The sequence below is a fragment of the Dromiciops gliroides genome, chromosome 1, assembly GCF_019393635.1.
Source record: "Dromiciops gliroides isolate mDroGli1 chromosome 1, mDroGli1.pri, whole genome shotgun sequence".
Lineage (NCBI taxonomy): Eukaryota > Metazoa > Chordata > Mammalia > Microbiotheria > Microbiotheriidae > Dromiciops > Dromiciops gliroides.
In genome coordinates this window covers 407550578-407565794 of record NC_057861.1, presented here as the reverse complement: position 1 = coordinate 407565794, position 15217 = coordinate 407550578, and the positions used below count along the sequence as shown (strand labels likewise).

The following is a 15217-nucleotide window of genomic DNA, read 5'->3' as shown; positions in this document are numbered from 1 at the left end:
GAAAAATGTTGAAAACTATTTTTACATATAACTGGAAAATAATAAAATACCTTTATGATTAAAAAAAGAAAAAAGTCATTTAGAAGCATTTGTGGAGGACAATGGAGATCCTAAACTCATTATTTTGTTTACTGATCACATCTGCTTGATAGAGATTAAGGAGACCAGGATGGAATTTCTAATCCAGAGTACAGAGAGTTTTCACTTCAGGTAGATTTACATTACGCAAACTCAACTTTATTTAAAGAATTCTGAAAGGCATGGGAAAAATGTAACAGAGACACATATGAAGAGAGTTTTGGGGGAAAAGTATGCATCTAGTTAATTCCAAATTTTCATGGATTTGACAAAGATGAAACATTCAAAGAAGTGAGTAACAAGATTGCAAAATTAGAGTAAGATTTGGAGCTAGAAATGGATGAAAGTGATGTGGAGCATTTGACTGAGTCACATGGAGAAGAACTATGGAATGAGAATCTGACTGAGCAACTAGCTGCAGAGATTGCAGGAAAAAAGGGAAGCTTCAGAACCTGAGTTCAAACCAGAAAATTTCACAACAAAACAGTTGGAAGAATTTCTACATTTGAGTAACTTTCATTATATTGAAAAGGTGGATGCAAATCCTTCAGGAATTTTAAGAATTCAGGGATTAGTTAAGGGTAAGATTATCTACTATGAACAGATATATGAGGGGAAAAAAGAGAGTCACTGTCCAAAAAATATCTTGATAACTTCAGAAAAAATGTTACAGAGCCAAACACCAATAATAAAGGCTAGGTTCAGTGGGTGGGGAAGGAGCAACATATTGTACATTTATGTTACCTTTACTATGCAGTACTGCACATATTTTATCATTAAATTTAGCTTTTATTTCATAATTCTGTTTATTATCATGGTACTGCATTAATATGTCTCCATTTTAGTACATTTTGTGATTTGCATGAAGTACTATTTTGTGTATGTCTTTGTTATATAGGCTAAGGGAAGTGGGTAGATAGAAGCAAATTCTCATTACATAAAAATCACTTTACATAGAGGTCTGCAGAATGATCCACTTATATAAAGCAAGAACTGTCTGTACTTTGTGCTAGGGCAATGATCTTAATTTTTTTTCTGTGTGTTGGGGGATATGGCTTTTCTCTCCTGCATTCTATCAGAAATGAATAGATAGGGGCAGCTAGGTGGAAGAGTGGATAAAGCACCAGCCCTGGATTCAGGAGGACCTGAGTTCAAATCTGGCCTCAGACACTTGACACTTACAAGCTGTGTGACCCTGGGCAAGTCACGTAACCCCAATTGCCTCACTAAGAAAAAAGAAAAGAAATGAATGGATATGTGATGTGGTTATCACCAGACAATACAGTATGTCATAAAATTCTTATAGATGTCAACATTACACTCCATAATTGGAAGTGAAGTTTCATGGATACATAGCATTCCATACCTAAGAAAGATAGTTGGAAGCGGGCTTCTAGGCACTTGAACCTGAGGCCAATGTTCCCTCTCATCTGTAGCAGTGAAGCTGCAGCCTCTCAGTGAAGATATTTATGAGATAGTCTGTTGATTCACAGACATCCAAATCCAGGCAGAGAATGGTATGAGAAATGTATAACCTTCATAAATGGGACAGTGTAGAGTGAATAGAGTGATCACAATATTATAGTGCAACAACATCATAATGCCAGTGCATAACCAGGGGTATACAGTGAGACATAGACTGTATGGAATATGAATGGACTATGGAAAAACAATTTTAAAAATAAAGAGGAAAAAAAGTATCTCTGTAAAACAAGCTTAATTTGTGAATAGACTCCACCTTTATTCCCTGCTTCCATATGGTTAAAAAAAAAAGTGGGGGAAGAAGTACATTTTCTCACTCTTCACCAGGGCCAAGGTATTTGGTCAATATAATTAGATGACATTCACCTGTCTTCATTTTTCCTTCTTTTCTTTCTTTCTTTTTTATTACCTGTTGAAATAACTATGTATAATCTTTTCCTCATCCTGTTTTACTTTACAAGGATACAATTCATGTTAGTACTCCATGTTCCATGCTTCACTGAATTGTTCATATAATTCTTATCACATAAGATTCTATTCATTCATGTGACAAAATTTGTTTAGCCTTCTCTTCTACAGATGTCTTGCTCTTCAATTCAAAGAGATTATAGTGTATGGTAGTGTTTGTACAGCTTCTAATTAACCAAATGAGCAAAAATTATCAGCATTTACTATGTTTCTGGAATTCTGCTAAGTTCTGGAGATACAAAGAATACACAAAAGAGTTCCTGCCCCAAAGAACTTATATTCTAATGAAGGAAAAAATCAGGTCCAAAAATATGCGCACACACAAGATACATGGAGAGTAAATACAAGGTAACTTTAGAGGAAAAATGAGTAGAATCTGGGTTACCAGAAAGGTGTCCATTGGAAGGCAATAGATTGATTTTGGTATTGAAAGAACCCAGGGATTCTATTAAGTATAGGTGAGGAGGCCCAGAATATTAAACATGAGTGTCAGCTAGTATAAGAACATATAGTTAAGGGATGGGGTGGTATGTATAAAGAACAACAAGTGTGCCTATATTATAATAGAACCATATAAATGTAGAAAAGGATACATGTAAGAAGACTGGAATGGTAGAAAGAGACCAAGCAACAAAGAGCTTGAAATGTCCAAATTTATATTTAACCTTAGAAATAATAAGGAGACACAGGAACTTGATTAGACATAGACTTTATGGCCTTTTTGTCATGTGGGTAGAGGATGGGTTGGAGTAAAGTGGGACTTGAGACAAGAAGACCAATTTAGAAGCCAACAGAGTTCAGGTGAAAAGGTTTAAAGAATGTGGTGACTGTGTGATGAGAGATAGATGAATAATGTTGTGGTAAGGCCAATGACTTGACTTAGCAACCAGTTAGATATATGTGGTGAGAGAATAAAGAAATAGCAAATGACACCAAGGTGTCTAGGTGACTGGGGAAATATTGGTTTATTTCAGAGTTACATAAGTTTTAGAAGATAAATGGGTCTGGAGAAAAGAGACTAAGTTTCATTTTAAACATACTAAGTTTGAGATGCCTACAATACCAATTCAAGAGGTCCACAAGGCAGCTGGTCATGTAGAATTGATATTGAGAGGAAATACTAATACTGGATATATATACTGGGGAGCACAGAGATAATAATTAAACCTGTAGGATCTTATGAGGATCACCAGTGAAGTATTAATCAATAAAACATCCAATCAACAATCAAAAAGCATTTTTGAAGGACCTATTATGTTAAAGGCATTTTGATTAAGCATTGAAAAGAGGGGAAAAATATCAATGATTAAGGAGCTTGTCTTTTATAAGGGAAGACAAAATACCCAGGTGGTTCAAGAAGCAATTTCACTTTTCTTTTTTGGAGGTGGACAGCATGCTTCATCATTAGTTCTTTTTTTCAAAATTTAATTTAATTTATTTTTCCGATTACATGTAAAGATATTTTTCTCCCCCCTCCCTTTCCTCCTCCCTCCCGAAGACAGCAAGCAAGTTGATATAGGTTATACAATACAATCACATTAAACATATTTCCACATTAGTCATGTGTTAAGAGAAGAAACAGAACAAAAAAGAAAAAGTGCAAGAAGGAATAAGCAAGAGCAATAACACAAAAGCAAAAACAAAAGTGAAAATAATATGCTTCAATATACACCCAGACTCCATAGTTCTTTTTCTGAATATGGAGAGCATTACCATTGTATTGCTGAGAAGAGTCATCTATCACAGTTGATCATCACACCATGTTGTTGATACTGTGTACAATGTTCTATTGGTTCTGCGCATTTCACTCATCAATTCATGCAAGTCTTTCCAGGTTTCTCTGAAATCCATTTGCTTATCATTTCTTACAGCACAAAAGTATTCCATTACATTCACATGCCACAACTTGTTTAGTTATTCCCCAATTGATGGGCAACCCCTCAATTTCCAATTCTTTGCTACCACAAAAAAGAGCAACTATAAATATTCTTACACATGTGGGTCCCTTTCCCTGTTTTATGATCTCATTGGAATATAGACCTAGTAGTGGTATCACAGGGTTAAAGGGTATGAATAATTTTATACCCTTTTGGCAAATCAGCAGTTTAAGAAATTGCATAGAATGCTGAATTCATACTCAGAAAAAAATCTTAATGCTTAAGAAAAAAGGAATCTACTGCATGAAAGTCACTGTGCTAAACATTGGGAATGCAAAGACAAAAATGAATCTGTACCTGTTATATCAAGAAGCTTAAATTATACTAGGAAGGTACAGCATGTACAAAAATAAGTATGTACAAAAGATCCTTAACAACTGAAGATGGTAGCAGCCAGGAATAACTCTGGGACAGTGTGGTTCCTAAGTGCCTTGAGAAGCCAAATATTAGTTTTGAAAGGAAGAGCTGTGAAGGGACTATATATTGTGGGTTCACTTTTTGGAATGCAAATGAGAAGGACATAGAAGGACAAGTACTGATCCTCCGGCTGTAATATACATTGAATAAGGACAACAAAATACAATTATGGAAAGAGAGGGTGAAGCCAGATGGCAGTGGTGGTATTCAATTGTTTTCAGTCATGTCCAACTCTCTGTGACCCCATTTGCTGTTTTCTTGGTAAAGATACTGGAGTGTTTTACCATTTCTTTCTCCAGATCATTTGTAGAGGATCTTAAATGCTGGACAAAGTGGTAATAGTAGTACTAGTGTGTTTGTGTTTTCCCCACATGGAATATGGAATTACTAAAGTAGTAGTAGTAGTAGTAGTAGTAGTAGTAGTAGTAGTAGTAGTAGTAGTAGTAGTAGTAGTAGTAGTAGTAGTAGTAGAGTAGTAGTAGTAGTTGTACTTTTGGGAGGCAAGCATGTGACATGATCAGAACTATGCCTTAGGAAAATTATGTTTGGAAAACTTACACAAGATAGATTGGAGAAAGAAGAGAGTAGAAGCAGGGAAGCTAATTATAAAGCACAAAATGTCAGAGCTGCAAGGAGTCTATAAAACTACCTAATACTCTCTTCTACAATCAAACAACTATGGGTTGTCAGTCCTGGTATTAAAAGTTCTACCAAGAGTGAAAACCTCGACCCTTTGTGATAGCACATTTCACCTGTATACATCCCTAATTACCAGAAAGTTCTTTATAATAAGCCTAAATAAATCTCTGCAAGTTCCCAACCTTGTCTCTAGTTCTGAATTCTAACGTCAACAAATACAAGCCTAATACATCTTGCACAAGGCAGTTCTTGCAGTTATTTAAAATGGTCCCATTAAGTTTTCTCCCTTCCAAGTTAATATCCTCAGTTATTTCAATTAAGTAGACACTGACATAGTTTTTAAGCCCTTCATCATCCTGACTTCCCTCCTCCACCCCCCCCCAAACAGATCAAGGGATTATGAATTGGAAGCTGAGAGGAAACAGAGATGCAACCTCCTAATTCTTCATAAGAAGACACTGAAGACAAGAGAGAGTATGTGACTTGGCCAAAATGTCCCAGGTAGTTTAAGCATCAGAACTTGCAAATAAATGAAGCCAAATTTCCAACTTCACCCCTCTAGCTTGTTCTAGTTTATGTCACTGCCTTTCTTACCAAGCTTAGTATAAAAGAGTTTTGCCAGAATGTATAGTCTGAATTAAATAAAAAGCTAGCCACTAGTTAGTTTCAGAAGCACTTAACATTTTAAGTATTTACTGAAAACCTAAAGGTAAAGAAACTTTGCTTGGAGTCATGGGGGATAGGTGATATGTCTTTATTTGTTCTGGAAATGTTGGTTGGAAGTATAAGAGAGAAATCCTTGAATGGTTAGCTAAAGTATTAGAATTCTACTGGGTAGGCTATGAGGAATCACGGAAAGTATGCACAAAACAGCCAATCTCAGTCCTAGTTAACCTTTTTTTTCAGTGTTTCAAATAAACTATTGAAAATTTGATTAAGGCTGTGATAAAAAATTAATGATGAATAGTTTTGACTGAAAATGAAAATTGCATGTTAGCTGTTAAGAAGGAATTTGAGCAAAGGAGTTCGATTGCTAGTAAAAGTACTAGGAAAAAGAAATCTGGGGAGCCTAAAATTAGTATATATTAGTATTGAGCATCCGTAGATCTTGTAGTTAAGGAGGCAATATACACAATATACAACAACTTGCCAACTCAGGTAGAATTAAACACTCATTATTAACTAAAAATATGGTTATGAGCCAGTACGGTCTAGGCTAAAATAAAAGAACTGAGAAGCACTGTTTCATGTGTAAAAAGAAATGAAAATTCTTTGAGACTAGGAATTAGAAATAAGTTCTTTCATTTCTTTTCTTTTCTTTTAATTTTTCTTTCTTGGGGAAGCTAGGTGGCACAGTGGATAGAGCACTGGCCCTGGATTCAGGAGGACCTGAGTTCAAATCCAGCCTCAGATTCCTGACACCCACTAACTGTGTGACCCTGGGCAAGTCACTTAACCCCAATTGCCTCAATCCCCCCCCCCCAGAAAAAATTAATTTTTCTTTATTTCAATATGCCTCATGTTCAATTCAGGTGATATATTTAGAACTGGAAATATCTTAGAGATCACTGGACTCAACTCTTATTTTACAGATAAGTAAACTGAGACACTAGGAAAGTGTCACTTTTCCAAGGTCATAGAAATAATCAGTTTCAGAACTAGACCAGGCCTTCTGACTCTAAATGCAGTTCTAATTCCACTTTAGCAGGCTTATTATTATTAATTATATTGATGATACCACTATTTCTGCTACCCTTATATGTCTTTAGTCTTTTATTTTATAAATAAGCTGAAAAAATTTAAGGCTTATCAGTTATTGCATTAAAACATTAGCTATGATATACCTCCCCCCACCCCTTAAGCTCCCACTGCCTGACACATTATAGCTGTATTACTCTGGGCAAGAGATTTAATCTCTCTAAGCATCAGTTTCCTCATCTGTAAAAGAGGGATAATTGCTGGAGCAATTACCTCCCTGAATTACTGTAAGGACTGAAAAGATAAAGCATACAAAGCAATTTCCAATGCTAAAAAATGAGCTACTTAAATGCCACATAGCTTATAATTATGACTTTTATGTTTTTTCATTTCACACACTGATTATATTTTGGCAATATGGAAAATATAACAACTCACGTATGCCAAACTGTGTTTTATGATTACTCTGACTTTTAGTTCTTATTAAGCTTTTTTAAAAAAGCTGGATTCTGATCTCCCCAATTTCTTACCTTTTCCTCATTTTCCTTTAACTTCAGTTTGACAAGTGTGCCAAAAGCTTGGTAGATGTGAGGGCAAGAAAGGGGTGGGGAAAGAGAGGGATATATAGTATAGATAAGCCTAAATATAACATTGCTCAGGAGTAATTGCTGATACGTGCGATGGCTCATTCTCCAGTGACTAATTGTCTGAAATGAGAGATCAATGTGGATGCTGCTTATAGTCAATGCAAAGTTATTTTAGTTCCAATATTAGAGTTACAGCATTTAAAATGAGGAATTAAGGCCCAAACATAAGACAGTACAGATGGATCAGTTAATGTTTTAATGTTTTACATACCAACACATTTATATATACACCTCTTTCTTTCTGCTTTTTTATATTCTTTGAAATTCTGTCTTTCTTCCCAATAGCTATATACAGATTTTTTTTCTCCTAGACCTTGGTAACAAGTAACCATTTTCCTCTTTTTTCTTTAATCCAAATTCAACAGCTGCTGATACACCTTTTTTTGTTAATATAAATCTTCTTAGATCATATAATTAGTATGAACAGCTACAGAATTATTATCCTGTTTGCATAAGTGCTATTTATCTACTTCTCTAGCAGCTTTAAAAACTTTGTGTTTCTGTGGAAATTAGTCACTTTTAAAAACAAAAGAATACTCTTAGCTATATATTTACCTTGAATTCAGTTTGGGAAGTAGTTGGCAACTTGGTATTTAGACCTTGGCATTTACTAAGAAAAAAAACCAGCAGTAACTGGTTTTCTATTTTTTCTCTTTAAATTCTATTGAATGAATGAAAAAAAATTATACTTCTAATTCTAGTTGTTTTTGTCATCATTGTTTTAAGGGGTAGTTTTTCATCAACTTGTTAGCATGTAAGCCTATAGTTAATTATGTTGGTTGTTTAGATAGTTCATTAACAAAGTCAGCATTAGTTTTAATCCTTGATTTGGTTTAGTTACCTTCGCGCTGTCTAATTGCTCCAAATTCTTTCTATAAGTTGGGCTAATCACCTTGTAAATATATACTGTTAATTTACTGAGGATATTGGGTGAAATAATCAATGTAAAAGTCTAGCACTTCTTTAAATATTCCATGTTATTTGTATGTTCTACCAACTGAATTCATGGTTTGATATTTATATGTAAAACAGAATATAGAAGAGTTAAAACAATTTTATCTTTGACTTAAATTCTATATTATTTCAATATTATAAAAATAATCAGGATGATTATGAACATTTATTGGCATCATTACTGATAATTATTTATATTCATGAAATCAGTGTGTAAGAAATGTCTTTAAGCATTTCTCTTCAACTCATTTTATTTCCTTGATTGAACTTTTATTTTCTATGATTTAACAAATAAGAATCTTGTAGTAATAGCACTCCTTAGATTACTCTTCCAGGAGGAGATTCTAACACTGTACCATATCAGGTCCTAGTTGTACTTTTCTGTCCTCTTAGGCCATTATTCAAATATTTATTCACTTATCTATTTGTCCTTTTTATAACTACTTCGAAAAATCTATCTTAGATCATTAATCCCTCAGGCAAGGATTCTGCCCTTTTAAATTAGTCTATAACATATTTAGTAGAAAACTTCGGGGGGCAGCTAGGTGGCACAGTGGATAAAGCACCAGCCCTGGATTCAGGAGTACCTCAGTTCAAATCTGGCCTCAGACACTTAACACTTACTAGCTGTGTGACTCTGGGCAAGTTACTTAACCCCCATTGCCCTGCAAAAAAACAAAAAACAAACAAACAAAAACAACAACAACAAAAAAAGAAAACTTCAGGCAATGCATCACTGAAAAACACTTTGACAATGAAGACAATCATGGTGAAATTGTACGTATACTATTTCCAGAGACTGCAGAGTAATAAAGTCATGAGTGCTATGGGTACTTGACTTAAAATGGAGATTCTGAGAGGAGCTGACCAATCAGAGGAAAGGGCCATTGGGTCAGAATAAACTTCCAGTAAAAGGAGGTTGCAGGAAAAGAGTAAATCTCCAAGATGAGAAGAAGAAAGGATAACAAATGAACAAATCCACTGCAACACAAGACATGTTTAAAGACCCAGAAGATTTTTTTTATTTGTTTTTTTTTTTAATTTTTGCAGGGCAATGAGGGTTAAGTGACTTGCCCAGGGTCACACAGCTAGTTAAGTGTCATGTGTCTGAGGCTGGATTTGAACTCCGGTACTCCTGAATCCAAGGCCAGTGCTCTATCCACTACGCCACCTAGCTGCCCCCCAGAAGATTTTTTTTAAAGGAAACTGGGCACTCTCTATTGAGGACTGTTGGAAATGCTTGAGCAGGAATTAAAAGGAGGAAGAATGAATGAGCTAGGATCTAAACTGAGAGAGGGCATACACGCATCAATGAACTCATGATGAAAATTGTTTGCCTTGGTGTATAGTAACAGCTCCTTTTAGCATCTGTGTTTAGCCACACTTTATAGAAAGTTAAAAACATTTACAGAAAGTTAAAAACATTATATATCATTTAAAATCAATCATTCAGGAACTATTGGCAGGAGAATTAGAGCAGTAGCAGCAACTAAAAAAAATGTATATATTTATAATCTTCAGTTTACAAAACACTCTTTTGCATCATCTTATTTGTTCCTCAGAGCAGCTCTGTCAAGTAGGTTAATAAAATATTATTGTCCCCACTTTACAGACAAGGAAACTGATCCTTAGAGAAATTAAGTCATTTGTCCAGCAGTATAGATTGGTAGAAAGAATTCTGGATGTGGAATGAGGGGAAACAAGGGTTTGCCTACCTTTCTAAACATCAGTATGTTCTATAAAATGAGGTCATAATACCTATCTAATCTTACAAGGCCATACTAAGGAATGTGTGTGTATATATATATATATATATATATATATATATATATATACACACACACACACACACACACACATACATGCACTTATTATGTGTGTGTACATATATATGTAAATGTGTGTATAAACATATATTATATATATACACACACACACACACACACACACAATGGCCTTGTAAGAATATATATGTGTGTAAATATGTATATGTGTGCGTGCATGTATATGTATATATTTATACATATCTATATACATACACACCTATATGTGTGTAAAGTATTTTGTAAATTTTAAATTGGTTTATACACACCAGCTTTCATTAATTAAATTAGGTGGCACAGTCTCTGGATGCTGTCAAGCTTATCCAGCCTTTTCTTACGTGGCCCTGATTTTTTTCTTCACCTTTTGCTTTCCACTAGCCAGTCCATTCACATTTATCTGCACCATGGGATCAACCATTGGATACTTATATTGAACAGTTTCCTTTCTGTTTACAAGGAAACTGATACACTGTGATTGATGGCTATACATTCAGTATAGTCAGAGATGGATTGATCTAAAACAAACTAAAATATGGCTTCTCTATCTAGCTCAGTATTTATTTTCCAGTTGATTTCATTTTAAGTAAAGGAGTGTTTGGGCTAAACTTACATGACTTTCTTCAGTATAACGTTTAACAAAAATTAATTTTAGATTATTATAATACTAGGACTCTAAAACAGACCTTCTAGCTATCCTTCTATATCTTAGCAGGACTGAATTTTTATTATTCCAAAAAAAAGTCTTTAAACATCTTAGAAAAGAAGATTCATTAAACTCTACTTTCAAAGGAGGAATGGGCAAACAGAACACCTAAATTTTAAATGATGAGACAGAGACCTTTAGCTGCTAATATTCTAATGTAGTTCTTAGGAGGATCCTTTATAATATATTATTATTTTTGTTGACTCCTGCTTTATCCAATTTAATATAGCATCGAATAATTTGTGCTTATATAATTTACTATTAAGATAATTTTGGTCTAATTTGTACACTATTGCCTTTGTTACATTTTTCTATGACAAGGTAGCCATCTTTCCTGTAACTTATTATCTTATAGAGTTTCTTAGGGTAATGAGATTTTAAGTAACTTGCATAAGATCACAGAGGCAGGAAGTGCCTGACTCAAATTTTCCTCACTCAGAAGGATACTATCCTTTATGCCATATTTCATATAGCTGAAGACATCTTAAAAACGAAGTGCTATTGAACAAAGTAGGCAGCCACATTGAAGAGTATCTAACAGAGATCTATTTGCAGTAAAGAAGATCTGGATTCAGATCTCTACACAGATAGTTATTTTCTGACCCTGGTCAATTCACTTAACCTTAGGTAGCATCATTTTTTCTTATCAATAAAATGGGGATAAGGCTAGCACCTCACCTCCCTAAAGTGTCATATGTATCAAATAAAAAATATATATACATATATAAAATATCTTTCAAACCTTAAAGTATTATCTAAATATTAATTATTATTAACAAGTAAAAATTATAATTCACAGGATTGTATCAAAATGTACAGGGCCACTGAAGGAAAAATACCATAATATTCTGGTGGATATAAAATAAAATTATAGAAGAACCCTATACATTTTGAATAAATACTATTATGGCCACCATAACACAGCACATGAAAATAGATTATTGTTAGAATATTTTAAAACTATTCACACTTAAAATATCTTAATGTACCATGGAATAGCTATAGACATGCATACATAATTATATATTCAACTCCAGGAAAATTCCATGCTCATATAAAGATATAAGCAGTCAACTTTCCTTTTCACACTCTTTACGATTTAAATATGGAATAAATATATTTAGACATTTTAAAGGTTTTCAAAAATGCCAGCACGTTGTCTATAACTTGTGAAATTAAGAACCTCAAAACCAGTTTACTTGAAATAAAATTGTCTGATGTGCTCTTTTAAGAAGCACAAATCAATATATATCTATTCTGTTAAACTGTTCATTTTAATTATTCTAAGATAGCAAGCATATAATGAAGGTTTTTGAGAAGACATACATTTACCTTATGTCAAAGTCAAAGACATTTAGGTAAGACCTATTTGCATTATTAAGTTTTCTATAAGATGACATATAGATAAGGAAGAGAAATTTTAAAAATTAATCAGACAAAGAAAAAATACTTTATTTAGATGCCAATGTAAGGGGAATTTGAAACAAAGCAGGCATACTTTTAAGACTAAAAAAAGAAATCTATTAATGTATGTGTGCCCAGACACCAAAAAATACATTAACATTTGTAATGTGTGTATTAAATTCCAGAATTTCACTTATAATATTTTGCTGAAGTTATAATGTGATACTCCTTGATATTTTAAAGTTTTGTAAAAATAAAATTTGCTTAAACAAGTCTTTGAGATTTGCTACCAATGAAGCTATTGAACGATTTTGAATTAAAATGTGCATCTCTTTTGAAATAGAATTGTACAGGTATAATCAAATCTGAAAATATGGACAATCATATATTGTTTCCCAAGAACATTGACATGAAGAAAAAATGTAAATCTAATGAAAGCAGCATGATATCAGATTCAGGATTCAAATGAAGTTGTACTCTAAGAATATTCATGCAGGAGAAATTATATATTCTCAGTTAAAGATCATCCATTTCCCCCCAAAGCAATCAAATAAACATTTAAAAAATATAAATAAAAATATACAGTACTTACAACCATATCATTTAGGGACACCCAGCAATCTGATGGGAAGTCCTGTAGTAATGGTACTAAGAACTGAAGACAGCCATCCCAATGGCAAAGGAGAAGCATCATTCCAATGAGGTTAAAGATTCTCACCACCGCACTGGCTAGATCATACGTCATATGGAAAATCTGTTGACCAAAGTTTAAAATCAATTCACATAACCCATCATTTTCATGTAATAACAGTACCAAGTAATGATGATAGAGAATTTTTTCTAAATATATATTTTTTTGATTTAATGCAAAAATTATGAGCCTATATACAAATATTTTATATAGATTCATTATTTGTCTCCACATTCAAGACACCATTGTATTCTTAGCAACAAGGTAGAAGACATTGAATAAGTAAATGGAATGTAGGAATAACATAAAAATCATTTTGCAGTCATTTCATTTGCAGAAATATTTTATATAAGGGCTACCAAAAATGAGCAAAACTAACACATTTGATAGTAACTTCCTTCTGTTTCTGCTCACTTTACTGAGTATATACAAATGTATAGAAAAGCCCAATGATAGAAAACTAGGAAGAACAGTAGTGTATAAGGTATATAACAGATAATAATGTCCTCAATAGAAAAATAAAAATTTGTATAATATAGCACTTTAAGATTTGCAAAGACCTTAACATATGATATCTCATTTAATCCTCAGAATAACACTGAGGAAATAAGTGCTCTTATTATGTTCTTTATATGATATTATGTCCATTCTATTAGTTGAGGAAATTGAAATGGAGATTAAGTGACTTGTCCAGAGTCACACAGCTGGTGAATATCTGAGGCAGAATTTAAACTCAGGTTTTCTGGGATCCCACCTCTGCCCCCTATTTATTGTGACACCTAGTGACCATATAAAATTTGACAAGCCTACAGATACAGTCATCATTTAATAACTACTTATTGTTGACTGATTTGAAATATTGTTAAAGCTTAGACATAAATTAATCATGTAACATTTTGGACCTCTAGATGGCATACTAGATAGAACACCGGGCTTGAAATCAGCAAGAATTTTTTTTCATGATTTCAAATCCAGCCTCAGACACTTGTCAGTTGCATGATTTTGATCAAGTCACTTAGCCCTGTTTGCCCTAGTTTTCACATCTATAAAATGAGCTAAAGAAGGAAATAGCAAACCATCTCAGTATCTCTTCCAAGAAAATCCCAAATGAGTTCATAAAGAATAAGACAAGACTCAATACCTGCAACATTTTTTTTACATTTTTTATAACCATAGGAATTTAAATTGTGATTTAATATTAACAAAGAGTTTTGCATGGCAAAGATCCTTAGAGCCTCCCAAAAGTCTTGTTAGGCTCCTGTGATTATCAATTCTACTTGGCTGATGAACAAACTCTGACTCAGAAAGGTTATGACTTCATTTTATTCCCTCTGCTAGTAAGTCTAGCCTTCTTTTGAGTCTATCACACTATCTTCCTTGCTCTCACATAGCAAGCATCATGGAATGTGCAATAACTGGGCTAGTAACACACAGTGCAAAGATATTTACTGATATATACCTTAGCAAGCTAGGGGGATTAACATAGCTTCCTAAAGTGTTTTGTTTACTTAAAATAATAAAAAAAGTATGCAATCATGGCATGTGAAGCAATTTGAAGTTTGATTTTCATAAGAAAATAACTAGTTTGTTACACAAATACAACTTTTTAACTTATTTATAATTGTTTCTTCCCTTTTTTGGTGGGGGTGGGGCAATGTAGTTAAGACAAAAGTCCAGGGAGTAGGAAACCATTTGGATAAACCAATTTACACATATGGAAATTGAAGCTTAGAGAGGTTAAATGAGTTGAACACAATTTGCACCTTAGGTCTCTCCTGCCCCCAGGTAGTTTTTGTTTATTTGTTTATTTCTACCCACTAGAAGGTTTTTCCTGTCAGTGGAATTTTGAGTCTCCATCTTCTTATATCTACATCCTTGGTTATGACTAGAACCTTTTTCTTAACAGAGGTCAATAATGGAGAAAAATAAGGGCAACCTCCAAAACTCTGGACTGGTCCTAAGCTGGGCCTGGTGATATACAGGATCTCATGAGTGAAAGGTACTTCTCTCTAGACTCCCATTCAATTGGCAGGGATGACAGTGTGAGCTTAGATCAAAATCCAGAACATTAACCATGAAATCAATATATCTAAGAACAAAAGGGATCAATATTTGTTTCTTTTCATGAAACTTTCCTCAGGGTGCTTTCTGAAATTTCCTCTTTTTTAATTTAAAGTGTCACTGGGGGCAGCTAGATGGTGCATTGGATAGAGCACCGGCCCTGGATTCAGGAGTACCTGAGTTCAAATCTGGCCTCAGACACTTAACACTTACTA

General features: G+C 33.8%; 1 protein-coding gene across 1 annotated transcript in view; it reads right to left on the bottom strand.

Annotated features, from left to right (window-relative positions):
• Positions 1-15217, bottom strand: part of HCN1 (hyperpolarization activated cyclic nucleotide gated potassium channel 1) — a 539218-nt gene that overhangs the window by 211763 nt on the left and 312238 nt on the right. Inside the window, exon 3 of the mRNA XM_043977644.1 lies at positions 12843-13004. Within this exon, the coding sequence (XP_043833579.1) occupies positions 12843-13004 (162 nt within the window). The remainder of the gene's footprint in view (positions 1-12842; positions 13005-15217) is intronic.